This window comes from Zonotrichia albicollis, chromosome 5, assembly GCF_047830755.1.
Source record: "Zonotrichia albicollis isolate bZonAlb1 chromosome 5, bZonAlb1.hap1, whole genome shotgun sequence".
Lineage (NCBI taxonomy): Eukaryota > Metazoa > Chordata > Aves > Passeriformes > Passerellidae > Zonotrichia > Zonotrichia albicollis.
The window spans coordinates 50,155,383-50,175,893 of NC_133823.1; the positions used below are offsets into that span (position 1 = coordinate 50,155,383).

The 20,511-nt window shown below is 36.6% G+C and overlaps 1 protein-coding gene across 1 annotated transcript in view; it reads left to right on the top strand.

The window, feature by feature from the left end:
- POLN (DNA polymerase nu) overlaps positions 1-17,410 on the top strand; it is an 88,085-nt gene extending 70,675 nt beyond the window's left edge. The window contains exons 22-24 of the mRNA XM_074541668.1: positions 4,607-4,674; positions 13,350-13,411; positions 16,269-17,410. Of these exons, the coding sequence (XP_074397769.1) occupies positions 4,607-4,674; positions 13,350-13,411; positions 16,269-16,337 (199 nt within the window). The 3' untranslated portion in view covers positions 16,338-17,410. The remainder of the gene's footprint in view (positions 1-4,606; positions 4,675-13,349; positions 13,412-16,268) is intronic.
- The last annotated feature ends 3,101 nt before the right edge of the window (positions 17,411-20,511 follow it).

The window sequence follows — 20,511 nt, forward strand, 5'->3', positions numbered from 1 at the left end:
ACAGTTTTTATGCTTTTTGGGTTTATTTTTAAACTTTTTACACATAGCTTTTAACTGCGTACTCCCATATCTGCGATTTTGAAGTCTCCCATTAGGCATTTATAGGTTTCAAATTCAAAACAAAAAATGTGATGATACTAGTTGGATTATTATTTTATTGGCTGATTTGCTTATATCAAAAAAGGGGAAGAACATAGGATGAGAAACCAGGATATTAATATTTGGGACATAAAATCTGATACTGTTGTATGGCCTTCATTTCACTGGTCAGAGACAGAGTGATTTTTTAAATAAGATGAAAACCTTGTGAGAATAGAAAATAAGAAATATTTTTTAAATATTTTATAAAATATTTTAAAGAATATTTTAAACAAGTATTTCAAAGTTTATTCTACCAAGTGATCATTATTGCCTTATTTAAAGTGGTGTACTTTTCATAACTCTTCAATGTTTATATTTTTATTGTTCTTACATAAATACTTAACTGCTAACATTGTTTTAAATTCTCAAGATTTATTATAGGTTTTTTTTCACTAGAATTTTTTACTCCAACCATTAAGTTATAATGAATTTCAAATAATCAATCTTCTCTCCTTCTCCAAAGACCATCCTTTTGTTTTAGGAAATCTCTTGTTCAAATATGATGTAATTTTCAGTATCTCTTCAAGTTAAAATATGTCATTTGATGTGGAAATTTTACACTGGTATGATCTAGTTCAGAATCAGACCTGTGACCTTGTCCTGCACCACTTTTTATCTGAAGATGTAGGAGTGTCCATCAGGAACCATCTTAAACTGAGCTGGACTCTCAGCTTGGCTCTTGGTCAGAATGAGGTGCCCTCAATTCCTTACAGAATTATGGTATCAGTTAGGCTGGAAAAGACCTTTAAGATCATTGAGTCCTGCTATGTTATGCATGATGATCAAACCCTCTTTTTTAACCCCTTTTCCAGTTGCCCAGTTTTAAACCTTATTTTAATTTATTTTCTATTCAAATACTTAAAACAGACAGCACAGTATAATAGAAAATGATAGAATCAGTTAGGTTGGAAAACACCTCTGAGGTCATTGAGTCCAGCTGTTAAGCTGGCACTGCCAACTCCACCACTAAACTGTTGGTGGTTTATATTTTATTTTATCTTTCTACAGAGCAGTCTGGAAAGCTGAACAATTTATGCTTTGGGTGTGTTGTGAACAGCAGTAAAAATTTCCCCAGTGGTGCCAAAACTATACAAAAAAATGTACAGAGGGTTTCTCTCTGTCTAACTTCAGGTAGCTGTTTTGTGAGATGGCACTGCCACAAAGCCACCACACAGAGCTGGGGTTTTCCAAGTGTGAGTTCAGAACATCTAGTTCAGAACCAGCCTTAGTCCCTTGTCTGTAGAAGAAGCATGAATTTAATTAGTTTCAGCATCTCTTGGCACCTTCTAACATCCTGAAGCACTGCATGTTGCTGTTAAAATCCTCCTTCTGATGAAGACTACTATGATAATTCTTTCTTTTTTCCCCTCTCCTACACTGACCTCTTCTAGTGAACTTACCTACATGGGAGCCTGCAGCATGTCATGTCACTAAACTTCTTTTGAGTTTAGAGAGAAAGCTGTTTCCTTTAATGATAAAGAAAAATGCAGTTGCTCAGTAATAAGGTAACAGCTGTTTTGGTGAAGTCAGTTCGGTGGTGTAAATATTTCTAGGTGTTTGTAGTAGTAATGGAAAACCTTCCAATTCTGTACTTTAGAGCAGAGTAGTCCAGACCTGGAATATATTGATTTCCAGTAACAAACAAAATCTTCATTAGTTCTTTTATTAGACAACTGGCCTGATACTATGCTCTAACAATATGGCTTCATAAATAGAATACTATGAAAAATCTATTGAGAACATTTTAATCAGTTTTGGCATATATAATTCATTAATATGATTATGATTCCATAGTAATAGCTAGGCTGTGATCCACTGGAGGCCTGAGAATTTATTGCTTTTTAGGAAACTGGAAGAATGATCAATGTAGTGTTAAGAAAATGAAAAATATCTTCTTTTTTAAATCCTATAGTGCAGCATTATAGTTTAAGATGGCTGTTGTATGCTGGGCACACTAAAGTGGTATCAAAAACCATGTTCAGACTGGCAGTCACATAAATATTTCTGCATTTGAGAGGTCAGGCTGTAAAAATTTCTATTTCCACACTACTGGCATGCTCAGATGCAAGTCATGTTTCTCAGTAAAGGATATCCTCTGTGTACTCACCATAAGTCATGTCTAATTTTTAGTCAGGCAAGAACATAGTTAATAAAATACTAGTTTCTAAATCAAAGGCATTCTTAACATCTGTAGAATTAAAAATATACTAGTGTCTGCCTGGTTTGCAATTTCTAATCCAGTTGGCCATATCTTTTAGCACAAGATAATGAGAGGAGCTTGCTATTGCAATATTCCTTCAAAGTGAAGAGAATTCAATTAAGCTATTAAGCAAAAGTATAGGGGCTTTTTCAAACTTCTTTCACTCAGTCTATGCAATAGCTAGGTAGGTGCATGCAGGGGAATGGTGAAAACTGTAAATATTGAATGTACAAATTGCTTTGATTTTTTTCTTTCATCTTTATTGATGTCAAATTGAATGCTTCCTTCTGTGGAACAGCGCATTGCATGAAAGTGTTATTACTTAAGCAAGCTTGAAAAAATGCAGGTGGCCTTGTACTGCAAGACCAGAACTCATTATTTGCTGTGAAACATGTAAGAAAAAGAGATAAAACATCATCAAAAAATATCTATCTTGTTTGATGAAGATTAAGGAGGAAATAGTGTGTACTATTTCATTATTGGCATCAGTCTAGGAAATCATGTTTAGTGTTAATTAAATCTTCTGTAATATCTTTCATTTGAAAATAGAAGTGTATTAGAAATACTCATTCCTTAGATCTCACGAATATTATTCCCATTTTCTAACTGAAGGCATTGGTTAGGAGAGCAGCTAGACAGAGAACCAGCAATGCCAACTTCTAGTTCTGTATTTAGCAGACAGAACATGGTCCTGAACTTCAAATTAATCACAAATGTGTAAGATGGGGCAGGTGTAACTCTGCAGCTCCACGCAGCTCCTGAGTTAACTGGCAATGCCGCTGAGCTGATGGGCTGTGATGTTCAGGATGATGTGGGTGAGAAACAGAAATGTCCTTTAGCCATGATGGAAAGCTAAGGTAAAGGAGCTGGGCTGCATTCGTTTGGTGAACGGGAGCATGTAGAGTTGTATCAAGTCTATTTTGCTGTCCAGAGAGAAAATTTCAGTTAATTTACATTGCTTCCACAGGTTTTTGGACATGCATAAGATGGCACTTAATTCTGGTCCAAACCTGCTCTTCCTGTTTTACTTTTAGCATGGAGGTGAGGTGATCAGTTGTTACAATGCTGAGAGGTTTTGAAAATCTTATTCTTTCATTCCTAAATCCTGAAAAATTTATGATGAAGTTTTTATGTATATTGTAAGTTCTTCTAAGAAAGGACTTTTCCTTACCAAATATTCAGAATATATGATGCTTTAATCCTGACTGAAGGCATGAGACTACTCTGGAACAAACAATAATCAGTCTATTGTGTTTTTATTGGACTGGTTTAATAAATGCAATTATTTTCACTTATTCAATTGATTGACTGTTTATTCATCTTTAATATTCACTGTTTTGATTTGTACCTTTTGCATGCCATTTCAATGGTTATCTGGATACTCTTGTTTTAATTAATTTACTTGAATTAGAAATTACAACTTTTCATGTAACTGTGTTCTCTTGCTATAGATGATCCTGGTCTTTTCATCTATTTCTTTTTTTGTGTCCTGTGTCCTAATTTCCTATTAAAAATATGTTAATCTGTTTCATTCTGCTTCTGACTGTGTTGTAAGTGACTAATAATTTAAGATCTATTATTAGAGCTCACCACACTGTTAGTCAATGTCACACTGTAATTTAAGGCAGTGTGAAACTATCTTAAGAAGCTGTGAAAAGTTATAAGTCATAACCATATTGATGTTTCAGCCATTTGTAAAGAATTATTTACTTGAATAACTGCTATTATTAAGAAAAGATATTAAGAAAAGTCTACAAGTGACATTTAATTTAAATCATGGAATCACAGCATGGTTTGGGTTGGAAGGGACCATAAAGACCACCTTGTTCAAGCCCCATGCAACCTGGCTTTGAGCAATTCCAGGGATGGTGCATCCACAACTTCTCTGAGCAACCAGTTCTAGTGCCTCACCACCATCATGAGGAAGAACTTCTTCTTTATATCCAATTCAAAAAACCAAACTATATTAACAAAACATAGTCTGTCTCCATCATTTCTTGTCTTTTTCTTCAAATTAGGCTGGTTTTAAGTGATGCCTTGTTATGTCATCAAATCCCTGAATGACATTTATAAGGTGGCAAGCACAATTTGGGTTTACAACTATGGCCTTCATGTTTCCAGAATATAGGGAGAGGCAATTCTTAAATCCATTAATGATTTTTAAATTTTCTTTGGATGTTTATTTTCACTTTAACTTATCCATGAATCTAAAGCACTGTTAAAAATTTCTTGCATATATTATCTGATGTCTCTGAAATTTTTCAGGTTAATTGCCCAGATCCACGACGAATTGTTGTTTGAGGTAGAAGATTCTCAAATCCAGGAATTCTCAGGTAAATAAAATCTCTTCTACTCTTTTCCTCTTAGAGAATAAAGAACTAATGTAGTGAGAAGAAGCACATTGGTTCTCAAAATTAAGAAAATGTATACTAAGCAGATTTTTCTGAATGTTTTCCACCACTGGCTCATATGTAAAATGTGATATACTCATTTGGAATTCATTAGCATGATTATTTGTATTTAGTTTTTTAATCAAGATTTCATCATCCACTGTGTGAATCCTGTAAAAGTAAATACTATTTCCTCCAAGGTTTTAGAGGGAAATAAACCAGTTTGAAGTACTTTAGATTAGGGGCTGTTACATAAAGAATTATTCCATTCTTCATGTAAGATTATGCCACACTGTAATTTCTAAGTTAGTTTACTGCTTTTTTGGAATAAGAAACCTTTATGATGACACTCTCAAGATTAAGGTTAGTAAAAGTTTGTGCCTATGTTTCTATCCTCTCATCTGGCTTACTTCCAGACATTATTCCCTAAGCCAGGGTTTGTGTCAGCATCTGGTACAAATTTAGCAAGTGAGGGCACGTAGCAGACTGTTGGGTCTCTTCTCCAGTAAATTGTGAATTTATTCCTGTAGGCACCAAGTGTTTATTCACAAATGTTGACCTAGTTTGAAGCTCAACAAAATGTTTGGCTAAACCCATTAGCCAAAATATCAAAAATTATTTAAATTAACCAATACAAGAAATATCTTCCATTATAGCACAAGCATTTAATAAAAAATTAATTTCACCTTCCCGTGCTGCATTCATTTGAACAGTGCAATTTCCTATATTAGTCTCATTTCATCACTGATCCCTCTTGTGAATATTAGTTCAGAATGAGAGCATTAAAACTCTATCTAATCTAAACAAATTACCTGGGAAGTATTTCAGCTCAATATATTCAGGGCATTGTAATGAATTAAGTTAATATATTAACATTTGACCTCTAAATACAGGAATTAAAATCAGATTTAAAGTTAAAAAAATATATACAATTTATAGGAGATTGCAATATCTGTTCAGAAAATGTCTAAAAGTGACATAGTTTCAGAGTTAGGAAGTGTAGTGCATTGAAAGACATCTGTAGGACAGCATAGAAGGATTTTTATTATCTTATTTTGCATCAATTTGCATAAAGTATAGAGCTAATATTATACCCAAAATATAAAAATGATTCATGGTTGATTATACATGTAGAAAATCATAGATTCTGCCTCCATTGGGTCAAATTTAGATCTTCATTACTAGTCTGAATTTGTAGCAAAAATCAGAAAAATCAATACTTTTCAAGTATAACAGAAAAAAACTCTAGCTATCATATGAATAATAGTAATACATTATCCCAATATGGAAATATGGTGACTGGAGGCTTTTTTCTGAAAATGCAGAAGGAGTGCAATTCAAATACTCAAGTTTAGACTGTGTAGTAATTAGTTTGCTGATCTCCAGGTCTAGCTGCAGGGTGCAGAACAAACATACCTGTAAATTCCTTCTTGTGCCTCAGAGTTATAATCCTATAATTGAAGTTGCTAAGATGACCTTTACAAAATGGACTTGGGCAGTCTTGAGGTATGAGATACCTTGGAAATTGTCATTGCACTTAGCATAGGCTGCCAAACTTGAGTGTTCAAGATGGAAGTTTGTTTCATTCTGCTGATTGAAGATTGACTTTTCAATTTGTCTCTACTTTGCCCTAAGAGCCAAAGAAAAAAAAAGGAAATTCTTCATTACAGGAACTTTCAGATATACTCCTGTCAGAACAGAAGAATGATAACTTGTCTTATTCTTTACACAAAAGAGATATTGAGATATTGATTTCTTTTCTTTTTATTCATCACTGGGAGAGCCTTACTTGGAGTGCATCTGGTTCTGAGCTCCCCAGACTGAAGAATGTGCAACAAAGGGTGACAAAGATGATGAAGGGTCTGGGGAAAGAAGGCAGGCTGAGACCTGGGACTGTTCAGCCTGGAGAGCAGAAGGCTCAGAGGATCCTGCTAATGTATATATCCTAAGGGAGTGGGCATAGAGGAAGTGGTGGTGCCCAGTGACAGCACCAGAGGCAACGGGCACAAACTAAAACACAAAAGGTTCCCTCTGTAGATGAGGGAACACTGTTTTACTCTCAGGGTGACTGAGCACTGGCACAAGTTGCCCTGAGAGGTTGTGGAGTGTCCATCCTTGCAGATGTAAAAAAGCTATCTGTACAAGGTCCTGGGTAACCAGCTCGAGGTGGTCCCTCTGAGCAGCAAGGCTGGACCAGGTAACCTCCAAAGGCTCCTTTCAACCTCTCTGACTGTGGTTTGCAAGTAGTTCTGCTACTGGTAGAAGAACTAATCCAAGATGTCTTAAAAGGGTCCAAAGCTGGCAATTCTTCAGTCATTAATGAGGATTTTGTTTGATGTGAATAGCAGAGAAAGTGTGGATCTGCAGTGGCATCTCACTTGCAGCCAGCAGCAGTGCTGAAGCACATCTCCCTATTGTCCCAGTCCTTGGTGGGAATGGTTTCAGTTCACATCACAGAGCAGCCTGAGAACAGTTGACCTAGATTCCTTTCAGATGAAACTAAATAGGAACACTCTTTTTCTCCTCATATTTTCCAATTATTTCAGGAGCTGCTAAGTAAGGTAACCGATTAGGTATCTGAGAGTTAAACCAAAAAGGAGGCAGTAGGATGTGTGCTCTTAATTCACTTAAGTGCTTTGAAAGTCCAAATAGAGTTTTTATCTCGTTACCTAAAGTTCTCTCACCCTTTTTTAAAAATCTTTACTCTTTTTGTTTTTATTTGCCAATATTCTTTAGCTGTCAGCTTTGTCTTTACATATCCAATGAGGTTTTGTCCATTCAGAAACTTTAAATTACAGAATCTGCTGACTTGCAGTTTCCAGCCTGCAGTTTAATGATCCAGAGAGAAATCTCAGTTGTACAGTCACAAAGCTCAGTAAAGGGAAGGACGTGGACTTGAAGCTAAAGAGCAGTGCTGGAGGGTTTAAATGGATTACACTTCAGTGCTGTGTTATTCTCCTGCATTTAATGTGATCCAAGAAGTACTGGCCTACTATTCAGCATGTTTGCATTCTGATTCCAGTCATGCTTCTGATCTACTTTCTCAGGAAAGCATCAACAAATATATGTCTCCTTTTTCTTGCTTGTAGAATGAACATAAAACTTAAAATATTTTTAAGATTTATAAATTAAGAACATAAAAGGTAAATAGTATTATTTCATAAGATCATAGTGCAGGAGATAAGCCTTCTCAGCAGCATTTCCCTGATGGAAGAGTCTCTTTTGAATTGCTTCACAACATTAAAATGTTCTTTTGCTTCTTAGCCTCTTGAATGGCAGCTGAAAATTGCCCCAAGGAATTGTAGTATTGGCACTTTCTTTAGTCTTGCACAGGACTTCATATGCTCCAATAAGAATTTCCAGGACTTTACAATATACAGAAATCCCATTTATAGTGCATCTAATAATGCACAAATGATTTGGAATCTTTTGAATCTAATAAACAAGAGGACAAGCAAACAAGCAAAGAAGTGTTCTTTTTTTTCTGATCTACTTCTGCACAAAGTACTGCATGAGGTGGGTCATCTCAAGGTCTCATCTGTACTTTGGAAGAATACCTTCTTCAAAAGGAATCCATTGCCCACAATTTTATAGTGCACATATGGCTCACTCTGAATGGACAAGGCAGAACATCGTTTATTTATAATAAGGTTTTGACTGCCCAAGCTTTGACATACTTTGAAATACAATGAAGCACATAGTACTCTGAATGTTGCAATTTTCATCAATGATATGGAATATTGTTTCCTTCAATTCTCTGTTTAGGGCAAGAACATGACAGCAAAAGAGCTTTTTAAAATCCTAATTTCCTATTAGAGGGTGCTTGGGAAGTTCAAATCAAAACATTTGGCAGAAATTCGTTTTGCTTGGGCAGAAGACTCTCAGCTTTACCATCAATAATCTGCCTGGTTTCTGGCCAGCTTGCCTGTCTGGCTTCCTCACATCTTGAGCTCTCCAGCAGCCCAGGAAGCAGAAAGGCAGATGATACTATGGGAATGCCAAAAACTGGATTCTTGGATCTGAGAAGGCTCAGTGCCTCTGAGTCCTGAAGTCTGTGTAATCAGGTAGTCAGTCTGTCCCCAATTCAGACTCTGGAAGAGTATTTAGGAATGGCAGAACTCAATTTTTCATTTTGTGAGACTGTTTCTGACACTGATGCTCCATGCTGTGTTTGAACTGCCTCTTTGGCTTTGGATTATGCTGAATGCATTACAGCTAAAAGGGGGAACACGCTTTGTGGGGAAGAAAAGTAAATTTTTAAATTTTTTTTTTTTATGGTCAAGGGATACCTGTAGGTACAACTGTAGAATCTGGCTTCTAATGTGTGTTCCATAAATAGCTGGTGAGTTTGAAAGGTGAACTTTGCCAGTGGCAATTACTGTGGACTCTTCTATGCCTTTCTCTCTGCTTGATTGCATCCATTAGTGATAATTAAATGAAAGACACTTGGTACTTGAAATAACATCTTTTTATGGAAATACATGTATTCCAGTGCTTTGTGTTCAATATCACAGTGCATTAGAGTAATTTTAAAGGGTGTTTTTTTAGAATTCATTTATAATTATACAGTATTGATAGAAATAAAGAATTTCTGCATCTGTTTGTATTTTTGATACATGCACAATGTAGAGCTTGAAACAATTTTTCTAATACTTTACTAGGTATAAAATATTTCAGCTGAAGTCCTTACCTTAAATTTAAGAACAGTGAAATGACCAGTCAAAAAAAAAAAAAAAACAAAAAACCAAAACAAAAATTACCCCAAATAACAAAACACAATCAAAAAGAAAAACCAAACCAACAATCAATATAAATTAAACCTATTTATGTTGATATTAAGATCACTTGCTACCCAAAGAATGGTATCTTAGACTTTTTTTAACATCTGCCAGTGCACATTTTTGGCTCACATAAAGATTACATGAAATTTCACTTTATTCTGCTGCAATTTTATGCTTACTTGATACTGAGACAACTGCATTAAAATGAACACATGTTCAAAAGGGAACTGCAGGAACAGAAGAACAAAAGAATGAGCTGGTCATCACAAGTTAGTGACATTTTCTGTCCTCTGAGGTGCCGTTTTCTGGCTTGGAAAACACTGGTGCGTAAACTAAAGATGCCTCTAGATAGCTTTCAATTTGCAAAAATTCCTGTTCCATAGATCATATGTCTGGCCAGCTTTGACATGTTTCTAGAGTCATAATTTCATAGGTGAGTGCACTTGAAAAATGTCTTCAGTTTGATAGGGACAAATAAGCTTTTGTTCCACAGCAAGCATGCGTGTCTTATCTTTGTTCCTATTCACAGCACTTTCAATAAGCATATTTATTCTGGTCAGTATCAAGAAAATCTAATGTATGGTAAAACATGTGTTAAAATTTCAGTTCCTCTATAATCTTTTAACTTTGCTGTCACCATTTTTTTATGCACAATATTTTAGCATATATACTTAGCTTACAAAGCATTTTAAGATGAGTATAATCAACAGCTTTCCTAATTGCTGACTATGGGTTTTGAGAGATAACTTGCAAAGATTGGGAGAACAGCATTTTACAGATGCCTTTGCAGTACATGGCTGGCTGTAAAGGAGCGCTTTAATAATTTATGTGCCCTAGATATACTAGATTCTTGACTGAACAGAAATAATCATTATCCCCAAAGTCTCCAGTGTAAATCTTAGAAAAGAAACAAAAATTAGGATTTGTAGAGACAGATTTATTTAGACACTGTGGTTCTGTTTTTTAGTGACTACACTCTAAAATGTATACAAGATAAAGATATAGTTGTACATGTTTGATTATTTATTGTGAGCCTTGAGAAAGAGGGAGATTTTCAAGGAGATTTGAGAAAACAGTGGAAGAATCAGATATTATGTACATAGGACTAAAGGGAACCTTTCCTGTGATTACATACCCCCATGCCATATGGTCTCTTTTATAAATTATCATCTTCATATGAAAAATTACTCCCACTAAGGACTATTCCAGAATTTTGTCTCTCCAAAACCTAGAACTTTAAATTTCCAGCCTAAATGTATTCAGCCACTGTACCTATTTATTTTTGTGCAAAGACTGTAATGTATTTAAATTCTTCCTTCTTCGCTGTTTACAGTCTTAGCAGACCACTGAACAGGAATGGCAATCCAGCTGCTTTTTCTTGATATTTGCAAGGGAGTGATTTCAAAAGGCTGAAATGCAGACACAACAACTTCAGATTGCTTGAAATGAATGGCTTTACTAAACTCTGGGTAGAGAAAAGTCAGTGTGACATGAGAAAGAGAACGGGGAGCTGAACAGACAGAAAAAGAGGAAAGAAGAAAATGAAGCAAACCCATGGAGAGGTTTTTAATGGTTGTCAAAGTGAATGAAGAACCATTGGGTTTGTTCACTGATGTGGCCATTTTAATCTGTGCATTTTAAAATTAAGAGTATTTAAGAATGCAGCAGAGCTCTGGTTGTGCCAGATGCCTTAGAGCAATAAGTGTGTGAACCAATAGAGAAAGCTGTTGCAGTTATTGCTGCCATCATGGATCCCCTTTTGGGGATAACAGCTAAATGGGACATAACTAGTCAAATTCAGAGGTCTAGAGAACCTGGGGGGAGCAGATCTAACTCAGTGCACAGGAGGCAGCAGCCTTTGTCATATCCCTCACTAATTTCAGCCCAGGAAGAGATGCTGCTGACTCATGCTCCATCTTTTACTGTCTGTTGGAACTCGTTTTGTCAAGAAGACCTATTCATCTCCTTGCCCAAAGGCTCTGCTGCTGTTTATTTATCTAAAAACACAAGAAATTATAAGCTGCTCAGAGTTGAGTGTCTGGTGGAACACACAGAGCTGAGTGATTCCGCTTCATAAGCTTCATAAGTGTCTGGTGGAACACACAGAGCTGAGTGATTCTGCGTGAGAAGTGCAGAATTCAGGTGTTATCCTCTCAAAAGTTTTGTGTAGTCATAACTTGGAAAAAATGTTTATCCAGGACTGACTGGCAACACACTGAGCCTTCTGAAGGCATCCCACCTGGCTAGGGTGCCCCAGCATCTGCTGTATTGCTGACCTCCTGGAGCTGACAGCTTGTTGAAATTCAGAGTGGGCTTCTCAAGACAGAGGCAGTCCAACACTCCTCTATTAATAGCCATGTTGACTTGGACTGGATTACAAATGAGTAATTATTTAGGCCAGCACTTCTCCTTTCACAATCTGTGGATTGCAGTGTTTGTTTCTGCTTTTGAAAACAATGTTGTTCTGCCCCACAGTGGACCACGAACTATCCCAAATCTGACATGAAGCAAGTGTACAGGTGTAGCTGTACGTAGATGTGTCAACAAATGTCTTGGCTTCCTCAGCTCTGGCACTTGATCTGCTGATACTTTGAGTTACTGCATAGTTTGGACTTCATGAAAAGCTTATGACAGCTCGTTAGCACAGAAATCTGAGTGAGCCAGCAAGGTCTGATCACTGTTCAAGCAGAAGCTGGTTATCCTCATCATTATTATCAGGCTAGCCTCAGTGTCAGTGACACGACATGAAACATTACAGACTGCTCTTCATTGCTGGCATCATTAGAAAGGTTTTGGCAGCAGCCAGAGCAACAACATCCACAGCTTCTTAGAGTTCTTGTCACTCCTTTGCCTCTAACCTCAGCTGCCAAAGAGCTGTGATGTGCAGTGAGGGATAACTTCAAAGGAAGCTGCTCAGTAATCGTGTGGGTTTGCTCTGGCAGCTCAAATCACAGCCCCTGCTCCTTCTCAGGCCTCTGAGACACAAGACCACATCCATTATTTATTCCCCCATCCTGTCAGAGCAGGGCAGGTTCTGGGGCCACCTGGTATTCCTGCTTCACTTTCACTAGCCAAAAATACCTTCCATTTTAGAAGCTGTTGATCCTCTCCTTGATTTTTATTAGAACAGCATGTGTTGAAGCAGCAATCTTTGTCAAGCAAAACACTAATTAGCAGGACCAGTGATGGTAAATCTGATCCCAGATGATTGTTTTGGAATAATTATAGATGCATTTGCACAGTAATACTGAGCATAGTGTTATGGCATGATGAGTTGTTAAGTTACATGAATTATACTGAAGCTAATTGTTTAGAGTCCTGATAGCTCCACTACCCCACAGAGATGATTTTTTAAAAAATTTGGCTCTGATATTTTTCCTTTGAAGATTAAAATATTTTTTAAAGTTCAGATTCTTGTGGACTTTTTTCCTAGCTTCTTTTTTGAAGTGAGTTTTATGGTTGCACAAGAAAGTTAGAAAATTAAAATATATAAAATGTCATCACTCAGATAGTTATGAGAAGTGAAGTTGAACACTGAGCACTCACACATGCTCTACATACCTTTATATGAAATGTAGTAGTGCTTTATATATGGTCTAGATAAATTAAATAATTCTGCAAATTTTACCCAAAAATTCAATTTAAAAAAGGAAATTAAACTGTTCTCAAGAGATAAAATATCACTTTAAAATAATCTGAAAAAGTTGTAAATGACAATTTTTAATGTAGAAATGCAGGTATTATGTGACAGAATATAAAAAACTATTTTTAATATACATATATATAACAATTCTAACATGGAAAATAAAGCTGTAGTTTTTCAAATTTACCTTACAGCACTGGTAAAAAGAATAATGGAGTCCCTGCAGCAAACCACAGCCTTGGAAGTGCCACTGAAGGTAGGGACAGTTTTGAATTTCCATTTCTTTCTCAGACATGCTTAGCTTCGTACATCATCATCATCATATTAGGAATCTAGAAACAACTATTTTGCTTTTTACTTCAATTGTTTGATTTTCATATTTGCAGTAATTGCTTTTTCAAATTACTATAAAAGTTCCAAAGGAAAATAACTGAAAGAAAGGATACTCCCTTTTGGGAAGTGAGATTGTTGTAGCAATGTACATGGTAATTTAAAAATCTATTTTATTCATTGCCATGGAACTTCTGTTGGGTGTGGTAGAGTGAGAAATATGTCCCTTTAATATGTGCCTGCCTTTCTCGATGTGCCAGGCATTCATTACTGCTGAAAAAATATTGCAGAAGATCTTTCTCCAGTAATTTTCACTTAGAAAATGCGTCTATTTAACATTTCTGTGTGGATGCCTAGCACACAAAGCAAACAAAATCACTGGTCATTGCTAAAGGTAGAGAACATAATCTGCCAGACCAGCATCTCTAGAAAGTGAGTAGGTAACTACACAGCTTTCTATGTATTGGACCAAATGGTAATTACATGATAAAATAATTATGTTTTTCTCTCTACAAAACTGGTACCTGTCACTGTAGCCTACTACTCAGCTTTTGTTGCTTGGTAAAAGTCTAAAGCTCCTGGGAATCCCTAAACTTCGGTGAGCCAAAGCCCAAGGGTTTCCAGTGTGCTGACAAATGGAGTACTTGGTGTTGCCAGGTCACTCACTCAGCAGTAATAGCCAACAAGATTCAGGGACAGAAACAGCTTTATTCTAATTAGTTCAGAGATGGTTGCAACATACAGATTTGCACTCATGGAAACAGCTGAAAAAGAAAACTACTTGATAATTTTTCTTGTATTTCCTCCTGCAGATCTTCTGTATCTATTGCAGAATTCCAGCCACTCTGTGAGGCTTGCAGTTACAAGACCCTTTATGGGTGCTTAGGGAGCCCATCCTTCCCACAAAAATTGAGAAAGGATAATGAAGGGTATCCAGGATCTAAATTACTCTTTCTGGTTCCCATGCTTATTTCCCCCCTCACTGTTCACTTAACCTTTGTAAGATTTTACATTCCTGTTAACTAAATGTTAAAAGTCCAATGAGACTTTTTGGCTACACTGGGATTATAAATGTCTTACACTGATACTCCCAAGCTTTGCAAAATGCATTTCTGTAGGTTGCTTACATTGTACACCTGTGTTTGCCTTTCTTCTTTTGTTACAAATTCCTTGGGGAAAAAAAAAAAAGAAGCTAGAGTGTTTTTCAAGATATATTACATTTAAATATTTTTAATTACTGTATTAGATACCTGGCATTCATGCTTCTATAAGGTTCTTAAAAATAATCAAGTATGGTATTACTGGTGGCATATAAAGTGAATAACAATCATAGTCCTTTCTGGATAGGAAAAGTTTAAGGAGACTTTTTGGTGCCTTTTTCAGAGGTAAAATTTTCATACTTTCTCTGAGGAAGTCACAGTCATGAAATAAATATAAGCACTGTAATAGGTTTCTAGGAAAGACAAATGTTTACATGGTTACTGAGAGTGTTCCTGGTTGCAGGGGTAGAGCATCATTTTAATGTAACATTTTTCAGACTAACCATTAAGTGGAAGAAGGTTTCAATGTCCTATGGACAAATGGGACATACCTTGTTATTCACCGCTGTCTGAGGTGTTTTTTACTGTCACACACTGGCAAATCCTTCTCAATGCATTAAACAGATGGATTCAAGATGTCATTCCTATGAGAACGGTAATTCTCCTTTAAACACCAACTATGCTTTAATAGGTGAAAAGAAACACATTCTTAGACAATAAATAGTTATCTGGGGCTTTCAAAGATTAGGACTTTTGGAGATACACATTTCATAACCCTTGTTTAGTCTCCTTTTCCTAAGCAAATTACTGTGGCAGTCCTGACATACTTCTGCTTGTGCATGTTAGACTACATCCATCTTGGAGATGCTTCAGCTTCCTCTGAAGCCTCAAAAAGAGATCAATGACAGAGGCCAGATAGAAAACATAAAGTTTGATCTCAGAGAAGAAATTGAGAGTGATCGTTAAAAAAAGTCTGTTTTTTTGTTCATGTTGTTTACCCTTCTGTACAGTAGGAAAATGTCTTTCAGGATTAGAGATGTTGAAGATGAAAAGATTTTTGTGAAATGCTCCTGTTCCCCTTCAGCAGACTTACTTCAACTAAATATGTATTATGTGCTCCCTTATATATGAATATTATTTCTTAATACAGAGACAAAATGTCACTAAAGTAGAGCACACATATAGTCTTAATGGGGAGAGATCTCTTTTTCTTCTTTGAGGTAAAGGATGTTTTATCTTTGAAGTAGCTTTTTTTTCCCAAAATATAGTCCATGCTAATGAGGCAGCTTTCATGTCAACAAATCTACTGTGTACAACAGCACCAGGCACTGCAAAACAAACTGAAATTAAACCAAAGCAACAATAAAAATACCCCAGAACTTGAAAAGTGGGGGGTAAAAAACCCTAGTATCTTTATGCATTGCTGACAAAGTTGCTGATGATAAACATCAAAATCATAATTTGTAGCTCTTTTAAAAGCATGAGATGAATTTTGCTTTAGTGTATTCATTGCAATTCAGTAGCATGTATTTGCAATTTGAAAACTAAAGGTTAGTTTAAATTGTTAAGGTACTTTTATCAGAACTGTAGCAATAATTGAGTATTAATACAAATGAAGAGCATTTCACACTGGATAGACATGGAATCTGGAGCAGTATTACATCCAAAGGGAAAAGCAAAAAGAGTAATCGTGCTATATGTGATGTGTTTATTTGTTTAAATTTTTATTTTTTTCCCTGACAGGTTCCCTTGAAAGTGATTCTCACCACTGGGAAATCATGGGGGTGTATGACAGAATTGCAGGAGATGTAAAGCAGTCATTGGGGATGTTATTCAGTACCCAAACACCTCATTGGCCTGTGCTGATTCCTGGCTGAATCACTAGGCAACAGCGCTGCTGGATCTTTCATAAGCACCTAATACTCTGCATGTGAATTTTTTTACTTCATTTTGTCTGTAGCCCTAGGCAACAGCAGTGAGATAAAACTGGTTTTTACCAGTTCATTGTGTTTCCTTTAGCCAAGGTATCCAGCAGGGAGCTGCTTTTGTTCACTGCTAAATTACTACATGTAAGAAATGAAACAAGACAGTATTAACCCTTTGGGAGCATCACAAATATATTTGAGTTACACAGATGTTTAGACTTTAATGTTAAATATTTTGTGAAGTGCTTGTGTAGAAATACTTATAAACTGGCAGTATTTGGACTGTGTCAGATGCTTGACTGTTGTGTTCAGCTTATTTTGTATTTTGTGAGTAGAATGTACTGCTTGGTGTTCATCACATATTAACTGTCCCATTCCTCAGACTTAGAAAAAGAGTTAATGAACTTAATTTTGTCTAGAATTTTGGAGCAAAACAGATAAACAAAACAGAAGCTTAAAGGTATTAAAAATAAGGAGATTGTTGTCCATTCAATTAATTTCAAACTGAGTTTGCACTATAGCCTTAGCATACTTTAGACAAAGTATGACAGTTTTGCTAATTTATTATTTTTATTACTGATATAATGACAAATATTGTTTAGATAAATTTTAGGATTCAGCCTTATTCCTTTTTAGGATTCAGGCTTTTACTTCAATGTTTATTGATTTTTTATTAATAATTTGGTTTTCTGTAGAGTTTGTTCTTCAAATGGGATTTGTTTCATAACATTACTGTTTTACAAATTCTGTCTCTGTGCTTGTGGTATATAAAATTGTCCTTGAAGTCTACTAATTATTCAGAAGTTAAAGTCAAGCACAAAACTTTTAAGAGTTGTTCAGTATGTTTCAGCATTAGACTTCAAATTATCACAGTAATACAATTTAAATTCTAGAACTGTATGATTGTAAAGACTTTGCAGCATTTTTAATTTGTATAATTAATTAATTTTACTTTGCACTTAGAGCCATTAAACTATTAAACATTGTTTTCTTATGTTGCTTATTAATCATACATAACCTGTCAGCTGATGTGAGTCAATAGTTTCTAAAAATTGATTCTTATAAAACTGGCATTGATCATGTAAGCAAAGTCAGAACCTGCTGCACATTAACTGGGGCCAGATTTTGGCAGGGGGACCCAGCCTGCATGGCTGTGACACCGTGCCAGGTGCTGGGAGCAGGGGCCCTGATCCCACCTCTCCAGCAGAGAGGAGGTTGCACAAGTTTCCTTCTGTTTTTTGCTATTTTCAAGCCCTCTGTGTTTGCAGTGGCATTGAATAAGTGTGAAATGTTCTGTCTCATCTTCTCATCTCTTTCACTCCTCTTGAAGATCTGCTGGTTTTGGGAGGCCTCTACTAACTAAGCCCTGTTTCTGTAACACTATATTGCTAACCTTCCTACCATATGGAGCAAATAATTTTTGGTAAATTTCCCAGCTGATCTTCACCTTGTGCATTTTTCTTAGAATGGATACTTTACAATTAGATGAATGGTGCATTTTTTTCAAACCCCTTCAACCTAACAAAACCCAAAAACACACTTAAGAACAAAAAGAACCTCAATCCACTTGTATGAATTGACATCTGTTCAAATCTGCAGCTACAGAACTGCAGAGGTCACCATACAAATTTTCAAACACAGCCCTTCACAAATGACTGTCAGTCACAGTTCCCCAGACATGTGCACTTTGTGTAGGTTGTCATACAAGAGGCAAAGTTAATATTTTATTCTCCTTGTATCACAGTTTCTTCAGGGTTTTGAATTCTCAAAGAATCAGCTAATAGAAGGAAGAAGACCAAGCAGTAAAGCACCAATTTATCACAAGTGTCCAAGGGCTCATTCTGTGTGCCCTGCTGTGAGGGCAAAAGGCAAACTGGCATAATTTTGGAGGATTGTTGTTTACCAGGTCTTGAGACTTGGTGAAGTCTGTGTCCCCCCAGCTTGCAGGATACATACTTGAGATATCAGTCCTCCAAATTCTCCAGTAAAGAAACCAAGAAGCTTTCTCCACTTAAGAAAGAGTAGTGTTTGCAATTCATTTCCCAATGAGGTCCTCTGGACAAGGCATCAGTTTTAGCTCACTTCTGTGCTGATCTATGTACAATCATAATAATCTCTGCAGTACAGTTTATCCAAACCTTAGTTGAGGCCTGAATCTAAAGAGCCATTATAGGAAGCAAGGCCAGTCCTGACCACAGATTTCCTTCCAAATAAATACAGGTGAAAATATTCAGTATTTGATGACTGCCGTGAATTCCTTTGGGTGGCACAATAATTTTACACCACAGGACTCAAGACCCTTATTATAATAAATAACCACCTTGTCAGGTTATTTTGGTTCTGCATGAAAGGGACTTTAAAACATGGTTAGGCTTGAGCAGAACAATTATAAGAGACCTTTTACATCCTTAAAGCTCTCAATTTGGTCTCTAAAATGATTCTGTTTTCCTCACAACCTACAAAGAGGCACTGGGAGAGCAAGAAACAAAACCTTCTGTTTGAATTGCAGAACCCTGCAAAAGTACTGATCAATGAGCATGGGAAATCACAAAATAAATGAGCAGGGGGAAATAGCTGGTTGTACTTAGTTCCAGTTATCCTTTGTGAGCAGGAATTTCATTAATTGATTCTCTGAACACGGTAATAACACCCTTTAAAACTGATTTGTGTCTGGGCTTTATTTCAGGTCTGTCTTTGATGGCCTGAATCTTCCTTCAGTTTATCTGTAAATCTCTTTATTTGCCATGTGAAGTAGTGGGGAACGAGCACTATTTGAAAATACTTCAGCTCAGTGTCTGTGGGAAATGAAACAGCTCAGCTATTTACTGGTGTTTGCATGGGATGCCACGACCAACACTTCCCTGCTTGCAAATCTTGTCATGTCCACATACAACTGTGGGACAGCAGGACTGATCTTCAGTGCTGGTCCAGCTTGATAAAAACCATAGCTCAAACACTGACCTCAGATTTTATGTGAGCAAGACATCTTAAACACGAGGAGGGGAAAAAAGTGTGAGTTTTTGCAAAGTAAGAGTAGATTAAGACACTGAGTCTGCTAGATCACTCAGCACATAGTTTTATTCATGTTAATGATTAAGAAAAAGCCCTTAAAAATAATTTCATTTTTTGGGGGCCAGCAAAACCTATTCCTCTTACTTCATGTTTAATCTGATTTAAAAAGGAGGCCAAATAAGGTTGGTTCAAGGTTGTTGAACAAGGTTCAAGGTTGAAACATCTTTTCTTGTTTCACCACTAGAAGACCAGACTGGACAAATCCCTGAGTAGCCTCTTTTTGGCCTCATAGCTCACCCTACTTTGAGCACGAGGTTGGACTGGAGACCTCCTGAGGTCCCATCCCTGAGTTTTGGTCCTGTGTCGTTCCTCAGCTGGACAACAGCAATCGCCTGGGTGGAAGACAAACCAGAAATTCCTTTTAAACATTCTGCTGCACCACATTAAGGATATAGTGCCATTCCAGCAGAAGCCCCAGAAGTGTTTTGGAACTTGCCTTCCCACCTGTGTTGCCTCATTCTGTGCCAGCATTTACTATATTGCCTGGCTCACAGGCTCACTTTTGGCTGGCATACTTCCTTTTGGTATTAGCACATTGTCAGAAACATTCAGGGAGTGGAAAGGAATCGTTTCTTCTGCCATTCTGCAATGGTTGTAGTAGAGAGTTCTCTGTGTTTCAATCGTGCCTTTTCTTTGCCTTGCTGGGAAACATCCCCAGCCTAATAATCAACTCATCCCTTCTGGAGACAGCAGCCAGGCTGTTCTCACTGGTCAGCTGGTTCCCTTGAGATGTATTTGAAGGGCACTTCTACCACCTGTTTCTGCAAGCCCCTTTTTGTTATCAAGCAAGTTGTTATTATCTGCTTTAAGTCCAGACAATTTTTTATGCTGTCTACTTATGTTTTGAATTGTGGAGGTCCAACTTCTAGTCAATATTTGTACCTTTTCTGTGCATTTTTCCATGTCACCTTCTCCATTGAAGGTTAAGTAGTTGGACAATTTTTAGCTCCTTTCTTCCTCAGCTTTTGCTTCTTACACTGACAATTTTC